Below are 18,689 nucleotides of genomic sequence, written 5' to 3' on the forward strand. Positions count from 1 at the left end.
TGCTATTTCCTCTTTATTCAGTGACAACCAAACAATGAAGATGACTTGATTGTAAAACAAATGTTTATACATAACTCACATGTCATCATACAGATTTCACAATACCCCCAGAAAAGTGAAAATGCAAAAACATGTTCCCTCAGTATATCACAGTCTTCATTTTAAACTGTTGCATGTATATTAAAATTTTTAAATGTTATAATAAATTACATTAAAAAAAAAAAGTATATCACATGTTTGTGTACACAAACACACCCAACTGACAGATGCAACAGACCAAGAACTGTCATAAATAAATTTGAAATAAAGAAATAATAATAATAAATAATAATAATAACAATAAAGGAGTCTACATATAACATGTTTTTTTCATGTTTTCGAAACAAGTTTAAATAATGGTTACCAAGGCAGGATTTATTATAATATACATGCATTTATCATAAATACAAGTAAACATCAATACATAACCATGTTACCCAATCACATTATCCTTTTCACCAGCCTGTGTACAGATCGATCAACTTCCTTTCCTGAAGTTCTAAGATAGTCTCACGCTCAATTCCTCCACTGTGTTTACCAGTGCGTTTGAATCTCTTAGGTGTATTTTCGAAATAATGGTGCCAGGTGCCTTTACTGTTTGCACCAAAGCCAAACACATTGACCTAAGCAAAGGAAAAAACACATCAGCAAAAGTACCACATATTAGTACACGGCACACAATCCTGTGATTGCTAAAAGCTTTACCTCATCACAAATGTGCATGGCGAATATTAGGACAAGGAAACCCGTAGATGGATAAGATCTTCGAGACCTAATGTGCAGCCATGTATTGTGCACATAATGCATGAAAACAGGGTGCATAACCATCACCTGAAAGAAGATGACAACAATTATTAGCCTACAATGGCATCTAAAAGTGTCTGAGAAAATCTGGGACTCAGAACCGGATAATAAACAAGTTTTAGGATGCTGACCTTTTAAACAAAGAAACGTTAAGATGCATAACCAAGAAACATTTGTTTGCAGTATCAAGTATTGTGGTGACACTAAAAGGTTACCATGGCATGTACTGTATAATTGTCTCAAGCCTAGTCTGTGTATCATAACTTTAGTCTCCATAGCTGTTTCCACAGCAAGTGTGTAGAAACAAAGTGCACTTTCTTACACCCAGTTACGTCATTTCAAAGGTCTTTATATGAACTCTTTGACTGAAATTTTTTATTGTTGAAAAACAAACTCAAGATACTGATCTTACTTTGTCCCTGGTGGCTTGTAGCTTGTCTATAACTTTAAACCGTGTTCTGTTGAGAAACACAATTACAGAAAAAAAGGTTGAAAACAATTCAAGAAATTATTGATGACAGTATATATGTTTATACATCCTTCAAAATATAAAGACATTTTGCTTAAAGAAAATGAAGCTTATTTTAGGACTATAATGATTATGATGTGTAAACAGTCAGCAGTTATGCTGATTTAAATATATAAAAATCTGGATGCATTATACTAATGAGAATTCAGTGGAAAAATTGTGTAACTGATAAAAATGGTTGTAAAAATTGGGCTTAATTTTCTTTATACAAAATAAATATAAAATATATGATATGAAAAATCAGTTTTGTGCTCAAATGTGAGCTTGCTTTCATGATATTTAATCACTCCCTCACCGTTTGATAGATCCATCAGTCAGAGCACTGGTGATCCACTGGATATCCAGTATTTTGAAGGGCAACAGCACTAGGTGTGTGCTGTTGTCCAGATGGGTGGCACTTTCTGGGTACATGATTCGATGGGTTGTCCTGGATCCCACGTCTTTCTCATAGCCTTGAACTGGTGCCTTATTCATCCTGTGGAAAGCGGAATTGTAAAATTACAGTCTGTATCACACTGTAATTAGCTTCTTGATTATATCGAGTCATGAAAAAAAAAAAAAAAAAAAAAAAAAAAAAAAAAAACTTACCTGAATACAAAATCGTGGTTGTCTATAACAGGACCATAGTATGATCCTAAAAGATTCCCAGAGTTCCCCACCACAGCACAGGTTCGGCATCTGGACGGGCCAGTGTCTCTGTACCGTTCCTCTCCAGGAATGACAGAAAATAGATCCTTAATTACTTCGGAGTAATTAGCTTTGCTCTTAGATTGTAAAGACTGTGGATACATAAAAAAAAAAAAAAAGACGAATCAGTGATGCAGGAAAGTACTCTGCTACAATCAGCATGAAATCACAATCAAATAAAAATCACCATGAACATTTTAAAGACTAATGACATTAAAATAGCTCATTAGTTAAAGGATGTATGTTATAATATTTTTCAAAAAGTTTGGGATCAGTAATATGTGTTGTTGAAATAAAATAATAAAAGCTCGTGTAGCACAGGCTCTGGGATGCACGTCCACAACACTACGTACTATTGAATCACGTCGAAAGGTCACGTGAACGTAGGCAGAACTACAGACCCAGTGTTTACAAACAAACATGCAAAGACTAAAGAAGTGCAAGTAAGTCAAATGCTGTTTACAAACAAAAAGGTACAACGATGTCAGACGATTCTGAAGTTGTAGGAGAAAATGAGATGGAGTTTTTCACCATACTCTACCTTTTTGAACCAGAGTACACAGACGATTAACTTAGACATGATTTGTAGTGTCGTGGGCGCGCATCCCAGAGCCTGTGCTACACAAGCTTTTGTGCTTAAAAAGTATATACATTTTTATTTTTGGAAAAAAAAAAAAAATAAATAACGATAGTTTCACTAGATAAGACCCTTCTTCCTTGTCTGGGATTGTTTAGAGCCCTTTGAAGCTACATTTAAACAACATTTTGGAAGTTCAAAATCGGGGGAACCAATGAAGTCCATTATATGGAGAAAAATCCTGAAATGCTTTCCTCAAAAACCATAATTTCTTCATGACTGAAGACAGAAAGGGGGCAAGTAAATTATTGTAAATTGTTGTTCTGGAAGTGGAGTTTTCCTTTAAGGCAGCATGAAACTTCAGCATGAAAATTCAGCACTGCATCACAGGTATAAATTACATTTAAAATCATATATATCCATGTCTTCACTCTTTTAATTAGAACACAAACCATTCACAAATTGGTCAAAACAGACCCTTACAGACCCCAGACTTTTAAACTGCAGTGTACATATACACATACATATTTATATTTCATATTTGAAAAGTACATATTATTTCTAGGGATGGGACGATAAATAGTTGCAATGCGAGAAATAATTCAGCATAGATTCTGAGATTTTCCAAACACATCGCGATTCTTTCTCAAATCGATTCTGAGCTTAGTTTTGAACAGCAAGATGGCACTGCTTACTTTATAAATATGCTCTGATTGTTTCCAAATCCTTACATGCACTTGAACCTAAAATAATCATTCATACAATTCTAAAAGTTTGAAGCGAATTACAAGGGTGTTCACAGTGTTGTGTTTAAATTATTCTCACATCATAAAAGCATTCTGAGTTAAAAGCATTCTTTTAACTGCATGAATGGACTTGGCTGAAGTATTAAATGAGAAAGCCAGTGTCTGGACTGATCTACTTACTTGCCACCACTTAAAGATGTGGTTGGGGAGGTCGCTGTTATTGAGAGCGAGCACTGGTGGCACATCTTTTCTGAAACGTTTAGTAAACCACTCGTCATCACTCGCAGCCAAACAACGCTCCATACAGGCACAGGGTTCTTCATGAAAGAGATGCTCCACCATGCTATTGTTCACAAGTTTTTTTAAATGTGCATACGGAGCTTTATGTACGGTCACAGTAAAGATGGTGGTGCTTAACACAACCATGAAGATGAACTTTATGAATTTACACCACCGCATTTTGAATGATTAGGGACTCTCTGATTCCAGGTGATTCCTCTAGCACCTTATCTTGAGATCAGCAGCAAGAACCTGAGCAATAAATGACAATGAAGAACGATAATTAATGAAGAGCCTTTATTTATAGGAATGAAGGGTTAGATGAGGAATAGTAAGTGTAAGAGTAGCTGTCAGATTTATAATTCAACATTCCTCAGTGGCACTGTTTTGGAATTACTCAGTTATTCTAAACATGATCTGAAAAGTCTCTGATAAACAATGTCAGGTTTTTTGCAGGTTTTATGAAGGTAAATTCAAAACTTTTTAAAAACCTCATTAAGACCAAGTAAAGAAAATGTAAGGAATAAATTGAAGGGAACACAATGTGTTTCATTATTTTAAATATTTCTTTTGAACTACTCATCAAAGAATCCTAAAAACAAAGAACAAGCACTACCTACTATTCAGGGTGTACATAAATGAAATCGCCACATCTTACATAATACAATACAATCTCCCTTACTTTATAATGCATTTTACAAAAACAAAATATTTGGTTCTTGTTTTAGCAAAAACTCCATTCCTCAGAAAACAAGACTTAATGTATTCATTTTCTATCACAAGTAAATGTATCCAATTTTCGAATGTTTAGATGTTTGAATTGGAAAACAATTTTTCGCGATTTCTGAATTCAAAGTCATTTAGTTAAACGGATTGTTCCGGTCCTTAATTCTGAGACGCGTTCGAAGTCGTAGTAAATTACAAACAAATCTAACGGTTTATTATTATTTATTTAATGAAGTATGATTAACCCCATTAGTGTTATGTCTGGTTTCTTCACCTTTAATTTTGAGATCACGTCCTTTCCCAATAACAGGAACTTTCTTCATGCGGGAGAAACGCTGATGTCCGTAAGCGTATGTAAATCCACAGTTTCGTGCAGAGTGTTATATTACAGGCCCGTAGCTGGCCTAGCCGAAGGGGGGGGGTCCTTTTTTTCCAAAAAGTGGACCTTTTCAGTTCCCACCCATTTTGTATTTAACTATGAGGTTCAAATACTTCATTCTGGTGACAACTTATGGACCAATTTGCGCTGTATTATCATGTCTGCTGGCATCTTAATAAGCATGATTTTTGTATTCACCAAAAATATTTACTACAATGTTGTCAAACTGTTTACCAAGATATCGCATTGTTCAGTAAATATACACAAATACCTAAAGCAATAAGTTAATTAAATGAGTGACGTTTTTAATGCAATAAATTAACAGATTATTTATACTGACTCATATACAAATGGTTGGTGGAGGTGTGTCCCTCTAGGGTGGTCTGGGGGCATGCCCCCCCAGGGGAAAATTTTATTCATTTTAAAGTGAAATTCATTAATTTGGTGCACTTTAAGAACTCAAAATTTAGAGATCCAACCCATGTTCATTGTGCAAATTGAACAAACAAAAAAGTTGATGACAGTCTGAAAAAAAGGTTCTAGAACCAACCCCTGGTCAGAATATAGTGTGTTCTTCCTTGACCCATGCTACACCCTTCCACTGAGTTTTCTGAGCCCCCATTCTGGGCCCCTTTCAACCTCTGAGCCCTATGCAGTCTTTCCTCCTTTTCAAAATACAAATATCAAAAAAGGAATTTTATGCAGCGTTTTTTAAAATCAAATTTAAGGCTTTTTGTTACTTTTTTAAAGACCTGCAGAAATAGAATTATTAATATGGAATAAGCAAGATGTCTAAACTGATATCCTGATTTACAGCTCAGATAATGTTCATTATCAAAAACAGTAACATCTGTAAAAATTGTAATAACCTTATTTTGATATGATGAAATTATTAAAAATAATTATTCACCTCAATACCATGGTATAAAAATGAACTACATGGCTTCTAGGTATTTGTATGAAGAACAGTGGTCTTAGTATAAATGCACAAACGCTGTTAATCACAAAATACTGTAATTATATTCCATTACTTCTTTAACAGATTTAATACATGTCTACATAATAATATAACACAGTTCGATATGTACCACAATTCTGCCGCAATACCATAGTGCAGTCAGTGTTACAGTAAAAATAATCCATTATATTAAATTATTCTGACTATGGTTGCGCACAGTCAGGGGCGGACTGGGACAAAATTTTAGGCCAGGAAATCTCACACTCATGCAGGCCATCCCATACCCCCACGCCAAATTTTGAAACCATGGGCAACATTTTTTTTTTTTGTAAGACGACCATCATCATCATCATCACATAAAAAAGCTGAAATCGGCTGAGGCCATGCAAAATTATTAAAGGTTATCTCTTGAACTTCCAATTTCCTTTTTAGTCTCTTTATTATCCCTGACATCTCTCTGTCTCTCATGTGTATTTACTTTTTTCACAAATTTTCTTGAACCTGTCACTTTTTCATCAACACATCTCCACCTTGTTGAAAAACAACCACCTCATTCGTTTGCACATAGTATAAGCCTACATTTATTTCAGAAAAATGTAAGTATTATGGGCCATGTATTATTGTTTTAGCTTGACTAAATGTCAAAATTAGTTCAATAATACATCTTGAATATATCTTTATAGAAAAATCTTAAAACTAAATATGTTTTTGCATTATCATGGGTCGTGTTTTGTCCCAAGAAAAATTAACCATGGTATTATTAGGCCTATGGTAAACGTACAAACACAATGTTTTTTTTGGCAGTTTGATTACCATTTGTATAACCAGAGTGTTACTACAAATACCATGGTGAAACTAGCCTATATAGTTTAGCAAAACCATTGTTAAGTTTCATAAGGGTTGTGTTGTTGCCTTAGCTCCCTCTGAACCCATTTTAAAACGATGTGAAAATTCCTCCTCTCTTAAATTTCTACTCTTTACAATTGTAATTGTTTATTTAACTAATTGTAATTAAATGTTATTTTCGCAGTAATTGACTGCTCCTGCTAACATCTGCCAGCATTTTAATGCTTAACTAAGTAAACAAAGGCAAAACTACAATAATCTATTTACAGATGTGACTGACCTGCATTTTAAGTGCTGAACAGGACAGTTTTGCCTCTCTGCTCCACCTGGGCACTTCCACTTCACTCTCGAGTCTCGCACATGGTCTCGCATCCTTATGGCGGACGCGCGGAAGGCGCGCGAGGGGAAACGCGTTGCCAGTCAAGACTAACCGATTCGTGATTCATGATTCATTATAGTTTTATTATTGAATGGCGAATTCCGAAATAATCACTTTAGTATATTCGACAGGCAACAAAAACCACAACAACAACAACTAAAAAAAAAAAAAAAAAAAAGATCGAAGGGCAGCAGACCAAATTGGCTGCCAGGCCACCGGAAATCTCCCGGTGCTCCCCATGGCCAGTCCGCCACTGCGCACAGTGTTTCTCCTGTTAGTCAGCGCTGTTTTATCTGTTTAAATGTCACTGTGTTCTTCACCGAATTCAAGCGCTTCACTCTGGATCTCACAGCGCTGTTTAGTGCTCGCGAGTAAACGCATCTGCTCTAGTAAACTTGCGTTCCGCTGCTGTTTGAACTGTGATCTGTAGCGGATAACGCGCGCTTCAAACGACTAGCACATTTAATCCATAACGCGATTTTTGTCTTTTCGTCCCCAAATTTAAGACCTCTTGAAATTATAATTTAGACTTTTCTTATACTAATTAAGGTATTTAATACTTTTTTATGGCTTTAAAAGTTCGTTGTTATTTAAAAGAATACTTGTTGATTTAAAAAAAACACGTACATAAATTCTGGACCTTTGGCTGGATGGGGTGGGTCGTTCGAACCACCCGAACGACCCACAATTCGATATGTACCACAATTCTGCCGCAATACCATAGTGCAGTCAGTGTTACAGTAAAAATAATCCATTATATTAAATTATTCTGACTATGGTTGCGCACAGTCAGGGGCGGACTGGGACAAAATTTTAGGCCAGGAAATCTCACACTCATGCAGGCCATCCCATACCCCCACGCCAAATTTTGAAACCATGGGCAACATTTTTTTTTTTTGTAAGACGACCATCATCATCATCATCACATAAAAAAGCTGAAATCGGCTGAGGCCATGCAAAATTATTAAAGGTTATCTCTTGAACTTCCAATTTCCTTTTTAGTCTCTTTATTATCCCTGACATCTCTCTGTCTCTCATGTGTATTTACTTTTTTCACAAATTTTCTTGAACCTGTCACTTTTTCATCAACACATCTCCACCTTGTTGAAAAACAACCACCTCATTCGTTTGCACATAGTATAAGCCTACATTTATTTCAGAAAAATGTAAGTATTATGGGCCATGTATTATTGTTTTAGCTTGACTAAATGTCAAAATTAGTTCAATAATACATCTTGAATATATCTTTATAGAAAAATCTTAAAACTAAATATGTTTTTGCATTATCATGGGTCGTGTTTTGTCCCAAGAAAAATTAACCATGGTATTATTAGGCCTATGGTAAACGTACAAACACAATGTTTTTTTGGCAGTTTGATTACCATTTGTATAACCAGAGTGTTACTACAAATACCATGGTGAAACTAGCCTATATAGTTTAGCAAAACCATTGTTAAGTTTCATAAGGGTTGTGTTGTTGCCTTAGCTCCCTCTGAACCCATTTTAAAACGATGTGAAAATTCCTCCTCTCTTAAATTTCTACTCTTTACAATTGTAATTGTTTATTTAACTAATTGTAATTAAATGTTATTTTCGCAGTAATTGACTGCTCCTGCTAACATCTGCCAGCATTTTAATGCTTAACTAAGTAAACAAAGGCAAAACTACAATAATCTATTTACAGATGTGACTGACCTGCATTTTAAGTGCTGAACAGGACAGTTTTGCCTCTCTGCTCCACCTGGGCACTTCCACTTCACTCTCGAGTCTCGCACATGGTCTCGCATCCTTATGGCGGACGCGCGGAAGGCGCGCGAGGGGAAACGCGTTGCCAGTCAAGACTAACCGATTCGTGATTCATGATTCATTATAGTTTTATTATTGAATGGCGAATTCCGAAATAATCACTTTAGTATATTCGACAGGCAAAAAACCACAACAACAACAACTAAAAAAAAAAAAAAAAAAAAAAAAAAAAGATCGAAGGGCAGCAGACCAAATTGGCTGCCAGGCCACCGGAAATCTCCCGGTGCTCCCCATGGCCAGTCCGCCACTGCGCACAGTGTTTCTCCTGTTAGTCAGCGCTGTTTTATCTGTTTAAATGTCACTGTGTTCTTCACCGAATTCAAGCGCTTCACTCTGGATCTCACAGCGCTGTTTAGTGCTCGCGAGTAAACGCATCTGCTCTAGTAAACTTGCGTTCCGCTGCTGTTTGAACTGTGATCTGTAGCGGATAACGCGCGCTTCAAACGACTAGCACATTTAATCCATAACGCGATTTTTGTCTTTTCGTCCCCAAATTTAAGACCTCTTGAAATTATAATTTAGACTTTTCTTATACTAATTAAGGTATTTAATACTTTTTTATGGCTTTAAAAGTTCGTTGTTATTTAAAAGAATACTTGTTGATTTAAAAAAAACACGTACATAAATTCTGGACCTTTGGCTGGATGGGGTGGGTCGTTCGAACCACCCGAACCCCCCCTGGCTACGGGCCTGTATTAGTTATAAGTTTTCTGGTTCAGGTGCGTTATGTCTACCGAGTTACACTGTTCATATAAGCACTAACCTATGGCTCCTTGCGTTTTAAACTGCCATTAGACAGTGAAGCCACCGGAAGCGTTCAAGCGGCCATGCTGCTATTCCCTACCAGCAGAGAGCATAACTGATTGACAGATAAAACCTTGACCAAAAAAAAAATCGCCGAATTTGAAGCATATCAGTAGCGCGGGATTAGTTTTTAGGAAATGTGTATGTAAATTGTTACTTAAGATGTTATCCCTGTTGGCTGAAAAAAAGTGTGTTTTGGGACATATTCCATTAGAATTTAGTGATTTTAACAAGCCACCAATAGAAGACGACCAACTGACCCTTTGCAAACAGCTTGATTGACAGGCCATCTGACCAATCACAACGCCAATCTTCGTGCTTTAAGTAAAGTAGAAAAGATGATCGGTTCACGTGTCGATTGACCTAATAAAGCAATGATCTGTCACAATACATTAAAGAGCCACAAATTTGTTTCATTTATTTTTTAATTTTTTTTTTTAAATGACAACATTTTAAAGCATGATACCTTGTTTACCAGAAGTAACCTGATCTGTCTTGTCTGACGGCCTGTTGTCAGTTTCCTCTTTGTTCTGCTATGTATTTTTCACTGTGCAAGAACATGATGTGTAATGTGAGAGAGGCATTGTTTGTCAGACATAGCAACAGTAACTAAGGAGGGCGGGTTTTTGCGAATGGTCAATTACCAGTAGAAACCCACTAGGTCAATTACAGTTTCCATTAAAACCAACAGAGTGTTTTCACGACACGTCATCAATTGGCCATATTGGCGGCACTGAACATAAACAATTCCACTGAACCAAATGGAACTGGCATATTTTGCTGATTATTGCTGCTGGAAATGATCAATTATGGTCATGTTTTGGGTTGTACTAATCTTGGCAACATTCGTGTCTGTACATATAATTTCCAGTCACATAGGTAAAATATTAGGCTAATATCTTAATTAATATTGTACATATATTTACCTTTAACTGTAGTTTGTCAAAATATTACACCCTTTCCTGCTTACTACGTCCTTCTCTATATGATTTAGCAGATTTTTTTTTTTTTTTTTTTTTTTTTCAGTGGTTTAGACAGCATAAATTAGCAGAACAATGTATTCAGTAGTACATGCAATCCACACTGTTGTTTACATCCAAGCATTACCAGTATGCCGTGCATCCGGGTAACTGACCAAATCGTGACGTACGTGCAAACCCCATACAAGTCCCATTTTAACCAGTAAAACCATCACATTTTTTGTGATGGTGTCTGTTGTTTTTTGTTTGATTGGTTTTCAGCTGGGATCTACAATGTTTAAACCTGAAAGATGGTGTATCTTGATGTCTTACGCGGTTGAAGCAAAATAAATTTCAGTGTTGGGGGTATCGCATTAAAAGTAACGTGAGTTACGTAATATTATTACTTTTTCCAAGTAACTAGTAATGCATTACTTTTTAATTGACAAGAAAATATCTGAGTTACTTTTATCAAATAAGTAACGCCAGTTATTTTTCCCTCCATTTATTGATTAAAAGCTCTCCAGTCCCCATGTTGAGAGAAATCGGGAGTAAGATCTAGATCTAGTTCTAGAATAAATCTGAACATGCATTAATTAATCACGAAAAACAGATTCAGTATTCCTCAAAATGAATAAAAACAGTGAAATTCAACTCAGAATATATGTTATATAATACAAATATTTATGCATTTAATCCCATTTTATTAACCAATGTCTTTGCTGCTGACCTTCCATGATCCAATTCAACCATACTAATGAGCAAAAATTACTCAAGATGATCTAACATTTGTTTTCCTTTTTTTATTGCTGAAGAGTTGACATTTTTTTCTTCTGCGGTCTACTGTACAGACGTGAATTTACTTTTCTCAAAGCCTGAGGCTTTTGGTGTGAAAAGGCTTTTACATTTGCCAAAAATAGAACTTTTTATATTAAAAACAAACAAGCAAGCCCTGCCCAGATTTAAAAAGTAACGCAAAAGTAAAGCAATGCATTACTTTCCACAAAAAGTAGGTACTAAGTAACGTAATTAGTTACTTTTTTTAGGGAGTAACTAAATATTGTAATGCATTACTTTTAAAATGAACTTTCCCCAACACTGGGCGTAAGACAGTAATATTGTCAGACGCAGCAACAGTAACTAAGAGGTGTAGATGTTTGCGAAGGGTCAGTTGCATGAGTGTCACGCTAAATGCCTGAGGGTTGACAGCCCTGGCTGAGAGATAAGCAGGGTGTATGTGTCTAATGACGACTAAATGTATATTGTGTTAAAATAAATAACTAAAAATAAATATACTTTTAGCATAGCTTAGCATAGATAATCGAATCTGATTAGACCAATAGCATCTCGCTCAAACAAACATATATAATGACGATATTTTTCCTATTTAAAACTTCACTCTTGAGTTACGTCGTGTACTAAGACTGACGGAAAATAAAAAAGTTTCGATTTTCTAGGCTCATATGGCTAGGAACTATACTCTAATTCCGGCGTAATAATCAAGATAATTTCGTCCGTCTTTGTACACGACGTAACTACAGAAGAGTCGGGTTTTAAATAGGAAAAATGTCTCTTTGGTAATTTTTGAGCGAGATGCTAACGGTCTAATCAGATTCAATGATCTATGCTAAGCTATGCTAAAAGTGCTACCGCCAGAACCGGAGATCGGCTGAATGGATTCGAAAACGGTAAAACTCAACTGTTTAACTCTAGGGGAGTTGGAAAATGAGCCTATTTTCAAAAAAGTGGAGTTTTCCTTTAAGACGCAACATTTTGACTTTAAGACAACTGGAAGAAAAGCTCTTAATGTACTGTCTAACAGATTTCTCACTGACGGCGATATTTATTGTTTTAATTGTGCTGCAAATATCAGAATGTTATTACTGAGGCAGATGACGCTACAATTACTGTTTATCAATAAGGTGAGAACCGTTATAAACCTGCATATATTCAAATTAATTCAGAAGTGTACTAAGTAATAATAGAAGCTGTTTGTTGTCGTAAAGACGGTGCCGGAGCATACGGAGCGTTCACACTATAAACTAACTAGACTTTCGGTAACTAACTAGACAAACGGGCTGGGGCACACAGTTCGGATCGCCTAATGTGAGCACAGCCTAAATTCACTGTAAACCATGGCTTCTTTGTGTTACAGATTTATTGATTCCTTTTCACGTGTTTTAAGCAAAGCAACAAATAAATTAACAAATAACAAATAAATAACAAATAACAAATAATATATATAAAAAGGAGGATACACTGATACACTGTTAAGAAAACTTTAAAAATGTATTACTTTATAAATCTATATCTAAAATCAGCGAAACATTAGCTAATTATTTGGCCCTGATTTGAAGGTACATACCATTATAGTACGGTTGTGTCATTCTTCTTTTTAAGAAAGCAGAACAACCGGTTTTGATTTTTGATACCCAGAAAAACTTGCTGATAAATCACAAAATGCTTCCCCTACAGTTCTGTTTTCATTAACCTAATGTTCTTCCGCTCCTATAGCAGTTTCTGAATTTTATGTTTTGTTCCTCATTTCTAAGTCGCTTTTGGTTAAAAGCATTGGCAGCACAAATAAAACATGCTGGTAAAACATGCTTCCTATTTTGTACAGAACAGCGATTTACAGATAACTTTATATTATCATAACTTTATATTACACATTTTAATATCAACAATGATACATTTAAAGAAACAAGACAAGGTAAATACACAACAGTTTCATGATTAGCCTACTGTCAGATTATTCATTGCATATCTGTCTGAATTACAGCCAGAATATTGTAAGCAACAGACATAAAGAGGAACTAAATATCTGATTACTACACTTGAGAAATAAACCGCAAACGGTGATATAAAGAAATAATTTACTCACATTTACGTTAATCTTTAAATCCAGCGATGTGTGCATGTCTGTGGACCATGATCGTCTCAGTCAGCGTTGTGTAGGAGGGTGTACAACTGGTTAGAGCAGATTAAACTTGTCATACAAAAAACTCTATTCACATACACGGTGTGGAAGTATTCTGCTTCTTATCATTATTCGTTAAAGTAATTAATAAATCGCTAAACCACTGGTGCTTTAAACGATTTAGAAGTCAGTATACTGATTTAATTATTTTTTTAACTGTCAAAAGAATAATGCAGCAACTTAAGAACTTTACAGAACCTAAAATGTTTCACGATAAGAAAATATTTATTCGCTGAACCTCTAAACCATCAAATAATCTTTATTTTATGAATGCAAATGAGTCAGTTAAAGATCTATTCTAAATGCCCATTCTTGTGCTTACGTGTAAAGGCTGATGCTACTGGACACATAGGGTACATTACTCCCACCAACCGTATTGTGTGACGCTGCTTTATAGTCGCCTTAAAGCAGAATCAAAGCCGTTAACAGCATCGTTTCTTGAGTAACATTTTTAAAATGTTGAATACCAAGAACAAGCAGCATTGCTTGGGTTTATTTAGGAGATTTAACTTTTTTTATTTATTTTACTCTTTTTCAGTATTGATAAATGCGGTTTGGCACCATCCGCGGGGGGTATGAACAGGTAAAACCGGTACCACTAGTTGAGAGACAAACATAAAATCTTTTTTTCATTGAGGAGGCAGAAGCTTTCGGCACTCGGATGCTTTGATAATTCAGTCAAGGAATAAAGTCTTGTAAATTTATTTACTTAATTGTGATGATTTATACATCTCAATAAAACCGGCTTACTACAAGATACACAAGGAGCTCATCATTCTGACTTTCTTATCAGCTGCGTAAGTTTGACCTTTTATATGCTGGGGTAATTATTGAATTAATTATTAGTAGGCAACTAATCAATACGTAATTAAATTCGATCGGTGAAATCAACTTAATGTTTTTGCCTCGGAAATGTAACATTTGTAATATATTGTAGCTGTGATTATAGACCGACTTTAACAAAAGTTCTGACAAACTGAGTAAGTCGTCGTAGGAGTTTTGTGTCAAACCCTAACGAAATGAACTCTTCTATTGGTAAAACACTGTTTTAAATCTCTTTGTTTTTATTCTAACATTATTTTATGTTTTCAGTATTTAATCAAATCGAAACAAGTGAAAAATCTAATTAATTAGCCGTCTGGCGCAGTAATTTTTAAAATAATGACGTAGAATCAATAAAATATTTATTTTCACAAAATTAATCATTTACTCGGTTCACTTACAATGAAAGGTATTTTTACATTTAAGTAGCCTACAACTAAAGCGAAGTCTAAGCTACATTGTATTGTCTCTGTAATTAATTTTCTATTAATTTGTTTATTAATTTACCAGTTCTATTAATTACTATTAATACAATCAAGCAGAAATGACAGAAATTACAGTGGCAAGATATAATCTACAACATGACGTTGAGATTTTTGCGGGGTGGTGATTTCAGAACTGTGTCTTTTGAAGACAGGGATGTGTAACCTTTGAAAACAAATTGTATTTTTCCACCAGGAACACGGTGTACGCAGAAGATGAACATCTCCAATAGAGTGACGCCTCGTTACATCACGCTGCTTTTGAGCTTTATGACTGTCTTTCTTTTGTTCACCCAAACCCCAACCGATATGACCATAGATTCCTTTGATGACTCAATCTTTGAAGCTTCATGTTCCTGTAAAACTTGCGTCATGGGATTTATGGACGATGACTGGTTCGTTTATCGATACAATCCCAATATTTCACCACTGCTCAACAGAAAAAACAGTGTGTTACGTCGAGACACCTACAAATGGTGGAGGGTAAGACTTTAAATATTAAATACTACATATTTTATCAGTATTTAAGTAATTAACAACAATCTATGTAGAACTACAGAACTACACATGGATGCCTGTGTGTGTGTTTTTGGTATCCAGCTCATTCTTCAAAGCAGAAGTAATGGTCAGACCCATAAAATTTACAAATGGCCACGCCCACTCTTATGGGAAAAATAAGGCAGATAGGCTATGGCAGTGTGGTAAATCATAAATAATCAACCAATAAATCGTGATGGTATGTGTTTGTATGCGGTATCCACCTTGTTTTTCTCCTAAGAATGGGCGTGGCCATTTGTAAAAGTCTCATCTGAGCCCAGCTATTTTTAGCTGTACAAAACAGCTCATTTTGCTGCTTGCAAATTGGTGTCTTACCATATTATTTTAATGTATTATCTTAATTATGAACACACTGGTTTGTAGAGCAAAGTTTTACCATTTCCTGCACATTGTTATTCTTCTCATTTTTGTTTGTTACAGTGGCAGTAAAATAAAGCATTTTAACATCACTTGAAAACACTTTCATGTTTTGTTCTACAACAAAGTCATACCTCGAAAGCATCTCAAACCATTTTTATAGGCCAAAGTAATTTTATTTTGCGAAATAACAGCTTAGTTTCTAGATTTCTGCATATAGCTTTATAACATCACATCCTGATGCAGCCTATTATAATAATGCGTTCAGGTGAGGATCGCCCTAGAATCATGCTGCAATTCTCAAAATGAAAATGAAAATACAAATCAACATTCTTATCTTGATGGTCTTTGCACAGTCTCACCAAGTCTCACCAAGTTTCAACAAGACCATTTTCATTGATGCTTAACTTATCAAATATTTGTACAGGGTCTTCAACCATCATCGCTCAGGGTCAATTACACAGAAGTGGTGGATCAGATGTTTTCTCTCTTCCCTGATAAAGACCACTACGCAGACGCCGGTCCAGATCGCTGTAGAACCTGTGCTGTGGTGGGAAACTCTGCAAACCTTCTGGGATCCCATTATGGGTCACTCATAGATTTCCATGATGTTGTCATTAGGTACTAGAAGAACAGATAAATACACAGAATTATCTGATAAATGTTCTCTACACCAGTGATCCTTTAGATGTGTTGTTCTCTCAGGATAAATAAAGGCCCGACAAAAGGTTACGAGAAAGATGTGGGGTCTAAGACGACTCATCGGATTATGTATCCCGAGAGCGCCGTGGACTTGGATGACTCCACCCATCTGGTGCTTTTTCCCTTTAAGATCCGTGACATGCAGTGGCTCATCAGTACCTTCACCACTGGACACATTACACGGTGAGCAATTTTAATAGAACAATTGCATAAATATAAATTAATTGCATATATCTGCATAATTAGTAAGCCATATTTTTGTATCCGTAGCACCTACACACGAGTCAAATCCTCAATCAAAGCAGAGGAGAACAAGGTGAGAATCCATGTCATTAAATCAGTGTATATGAAATATATGATTAAGAGACTGATTAAGCCCTAAAATAAGCAGACCTGTGTCTCTCACAAGTCTTTTTGTTTCTGTTCAGGTGATGATCCTCCATCCTGCATTCATAAAATACGTCTATGAGAAATGGCTGCTGAGACATGGCAGATATCCATCTACTGGCTTCATTACAATAATATTTGCCCTGCATATCTGTGATCAGGTAAATCTGTTTGCATTTTACAGTTTAGAATTAAATAAACAGAGGTTCCATTTGTGAAAGACATGACACTGGAAAACAAAACATACACATAAAGGAAATTAATTCCCTAAAAGTGGCCCTGAAATCATTTGCATGTGCACACAAAATTTGTATTCATTTTAAAAAGCATGTCTACCACGAAGATGGATACTCCACCCACGGTCTTAGTTGCTTATCCACCCACCTACTTAAGCCAATCAGATAACAGCAAAATTGCTCTACCTGTTTACTCCTGGCCATAACATAAGGATGTCATCAAAACGATCTTGGCCCGCCCATGACAATTTATCACATTTCTGTGAGTTAATTTTTTATCTTGTGGCCACAACAAATCTAAATGAACTGAACATGTCCTTTACTGGTCATAGTAATACAGCCAGTTAAACAGACTCCGCCCTGATTGTAATGCAAAATGTGATTGGTTGGAGCAACAGTGTGCTATGATTAGCGTAATATGGCCGTTATCTGATTAGCTTATGTAAATGATGGGTGGAGTACACCTATTTGTGGATTTGCGTGCGTTTTGATAAAAGAAATGTTTCAAAACCCATAAATGCTTGAAGCAATCAGGAAGTGATCCACAAATGAAGTTGTGTTTGTGACATAAATGTGTGTGAATATTTTTACTTGCGAATACTTTTTGTAAAATTCTGGTATATATTTGTGGATCTCATTCTAATTTTTCATAAATTTATTTTTAATTTTTATGAATCTTGCTTTTATTTGTGGCTTAAAATCAATTTATTTGGAAATGCAGCATTTCTAACCCAATGCTACATTCTTGTTACTAATTTTATTCGCTTTTAACACAGTTCAACCCAATGTTATGCCATTTGGCTGCCAGCTGGAACATCCTGAAATAACAAAACTGCTCTGTCTCTTACACAGGTGAATGTCTTTGGGTTTGGAGCTTCAAGTACTGGAACCTGGCATCATTACTTTGACAGATCCCGCACTCACTTTAAAGGTGGCCCTCATGGTGGAGACTTTGAAAACAAAACAATGCATCAGCTTCAGCAAAGAAACAAGATTACAATACACAAAGGGTTTAGATAAAAAAAAAAAAAAAAGACTGGGTGGCCACAACACATGTTAATTTGTGGAAAGTGATAATATGTTATGGGCGGCCACATTTTGTCAAGATCACAGCATCGATGTGTTCCTTTGATGATGCGTAAACAAACCTTAGGTTGCTATGATCACACAGGTCTGTTTACGCATTAAACAGAGAAACAAGATTTCAATATAAAAAAATATTTAAAAAGTTCTTCCATTTAATGAAGGATCTCAAAATGAAGTTTACCAAAACATTTGTACAAAAATGAATGTAAAAAGAAAGTTAAATAAATATTTAATATGAATGTTAGCTAACAATGGTAATGTTTTGAGAGTTGTGCAAATGCTGTATAATGTCCTACTCTTATTTATAATGCCTTACTGTATCTACACACTGTAAACATATTAAATGTACTTTAAATGTACCTGTTGTTCTTGTTCTGAATGCTATTTTGCTTAAAAAGAAACAACAAAAGGATGAACCCTTTAAAATGCTGTGCTCCATAAGCAATAAGAAACGTCAACACAAATAAATCTTCTTTTTAATATTATTTACAGTATCACATATAAATCAGCAGCCCTAAGTAGTTCTCATACATTCATAACGTTAAATAACTAAAAAAAAAA

General features: G+C 35.4%; 2 protein-coding genes across 7 annotated transcripts; one reads left to right on the top strand and one right to left on the bottom strand.

Annotated features, from left to right (window-relative positions):
• Positions 1–142: 142 nt before the first annotated feature.
• Positions 143–13,945, bottom strand: LOC127182396 (CMP-N-acetylneuraminate-beta-galactosamide-alpha-2,3-sialyltransferase 2). 6 transcript variants are annotated; one of them, XM_051137691.1, is made up of 8 exons: positions 13,821–13,851; positions 13,403–13,488; positions 3,563–3,913; positions 1,961–2,151; positions 1,668–1,847; positions 1,256–1,301; positions 745–870; positions 143–662 (listed from the first exon to the last, which is right to left on the bottom strand). In XM_051137691.1, the coding sequence occupies exons 3-8, from the start codon at positions 3,839–3,841 to the stop codon at positions 495–497; spliced, it is 990 nt and encodes a 329-aa protein (XP_050993648.1). In that variant the 5' UTR covers positions 3,842–3,913; positions 13,403–13,488; positions 13,821–13,851; the 3' UTR covers positions 143–494. The 6 variants fall into 6 exon arrangements, with proteins under 6 accessions (XP_050993648.1, XP_050993654.1, XP_050993653.1 ...); XM_051137697.1 differs by lacking the exon at positions 3,563–3,913 and having other exon boundaries at positions 13,821–13,945; XM_051137696.1 differs by lacking the exons at positions 13,403–13,488; positions 13,821–13,851 and adding an exon at positions 9,519–9,536.
• Positions 13,946–14,122: 177 nt separating this feature from the next.
• Positions 14,123–18,478, top strand: LOC127182397 (CMP-N-acetylneuraminate-beta-galactosamide-alpha-2,3-sialyltransferase 1-like). Its single transcript, XM_051137698.1, has 7 exons — positions 14,123–14,295; positions 14,999–15,285; positions 16,145–16,338; positions 16,423–16,602; positions 16,690–16,735; positions 16,848–16,967; positions 17,895–18,478. The coding sequence occupies exons 2-7, from the start codon at positions 15,019–15,021 to the stop codon at positions 18,060–18,062; spliced, it is 975 nt and encodes a 324-aa protein (XP_050993655.1). The 5' UTR covers positions 14,123–14,295; positions 14,999–15,018; the 3' UTR covers positions 18,063–18,478.
• Positions 18,479–18,689: the final 211 nt, after the last annotated feature.

This window comes from Labeo rohita, chromosome 19 (assembly GCF_022985175.1).
Source record: "Labeo rohita strain BAU-BD-2019 chromosome 19, IGBB_LRoh.1.0, whole genome shotgun sequence".
In the NCBI taxonomy this organism is placed as follows: domain Eukaryota; kingdom Metazoa; phylum Chordata; class Actinopteri; order Cypriniformes; family Cyprinidae; genus Labeo; species Labeo rohita.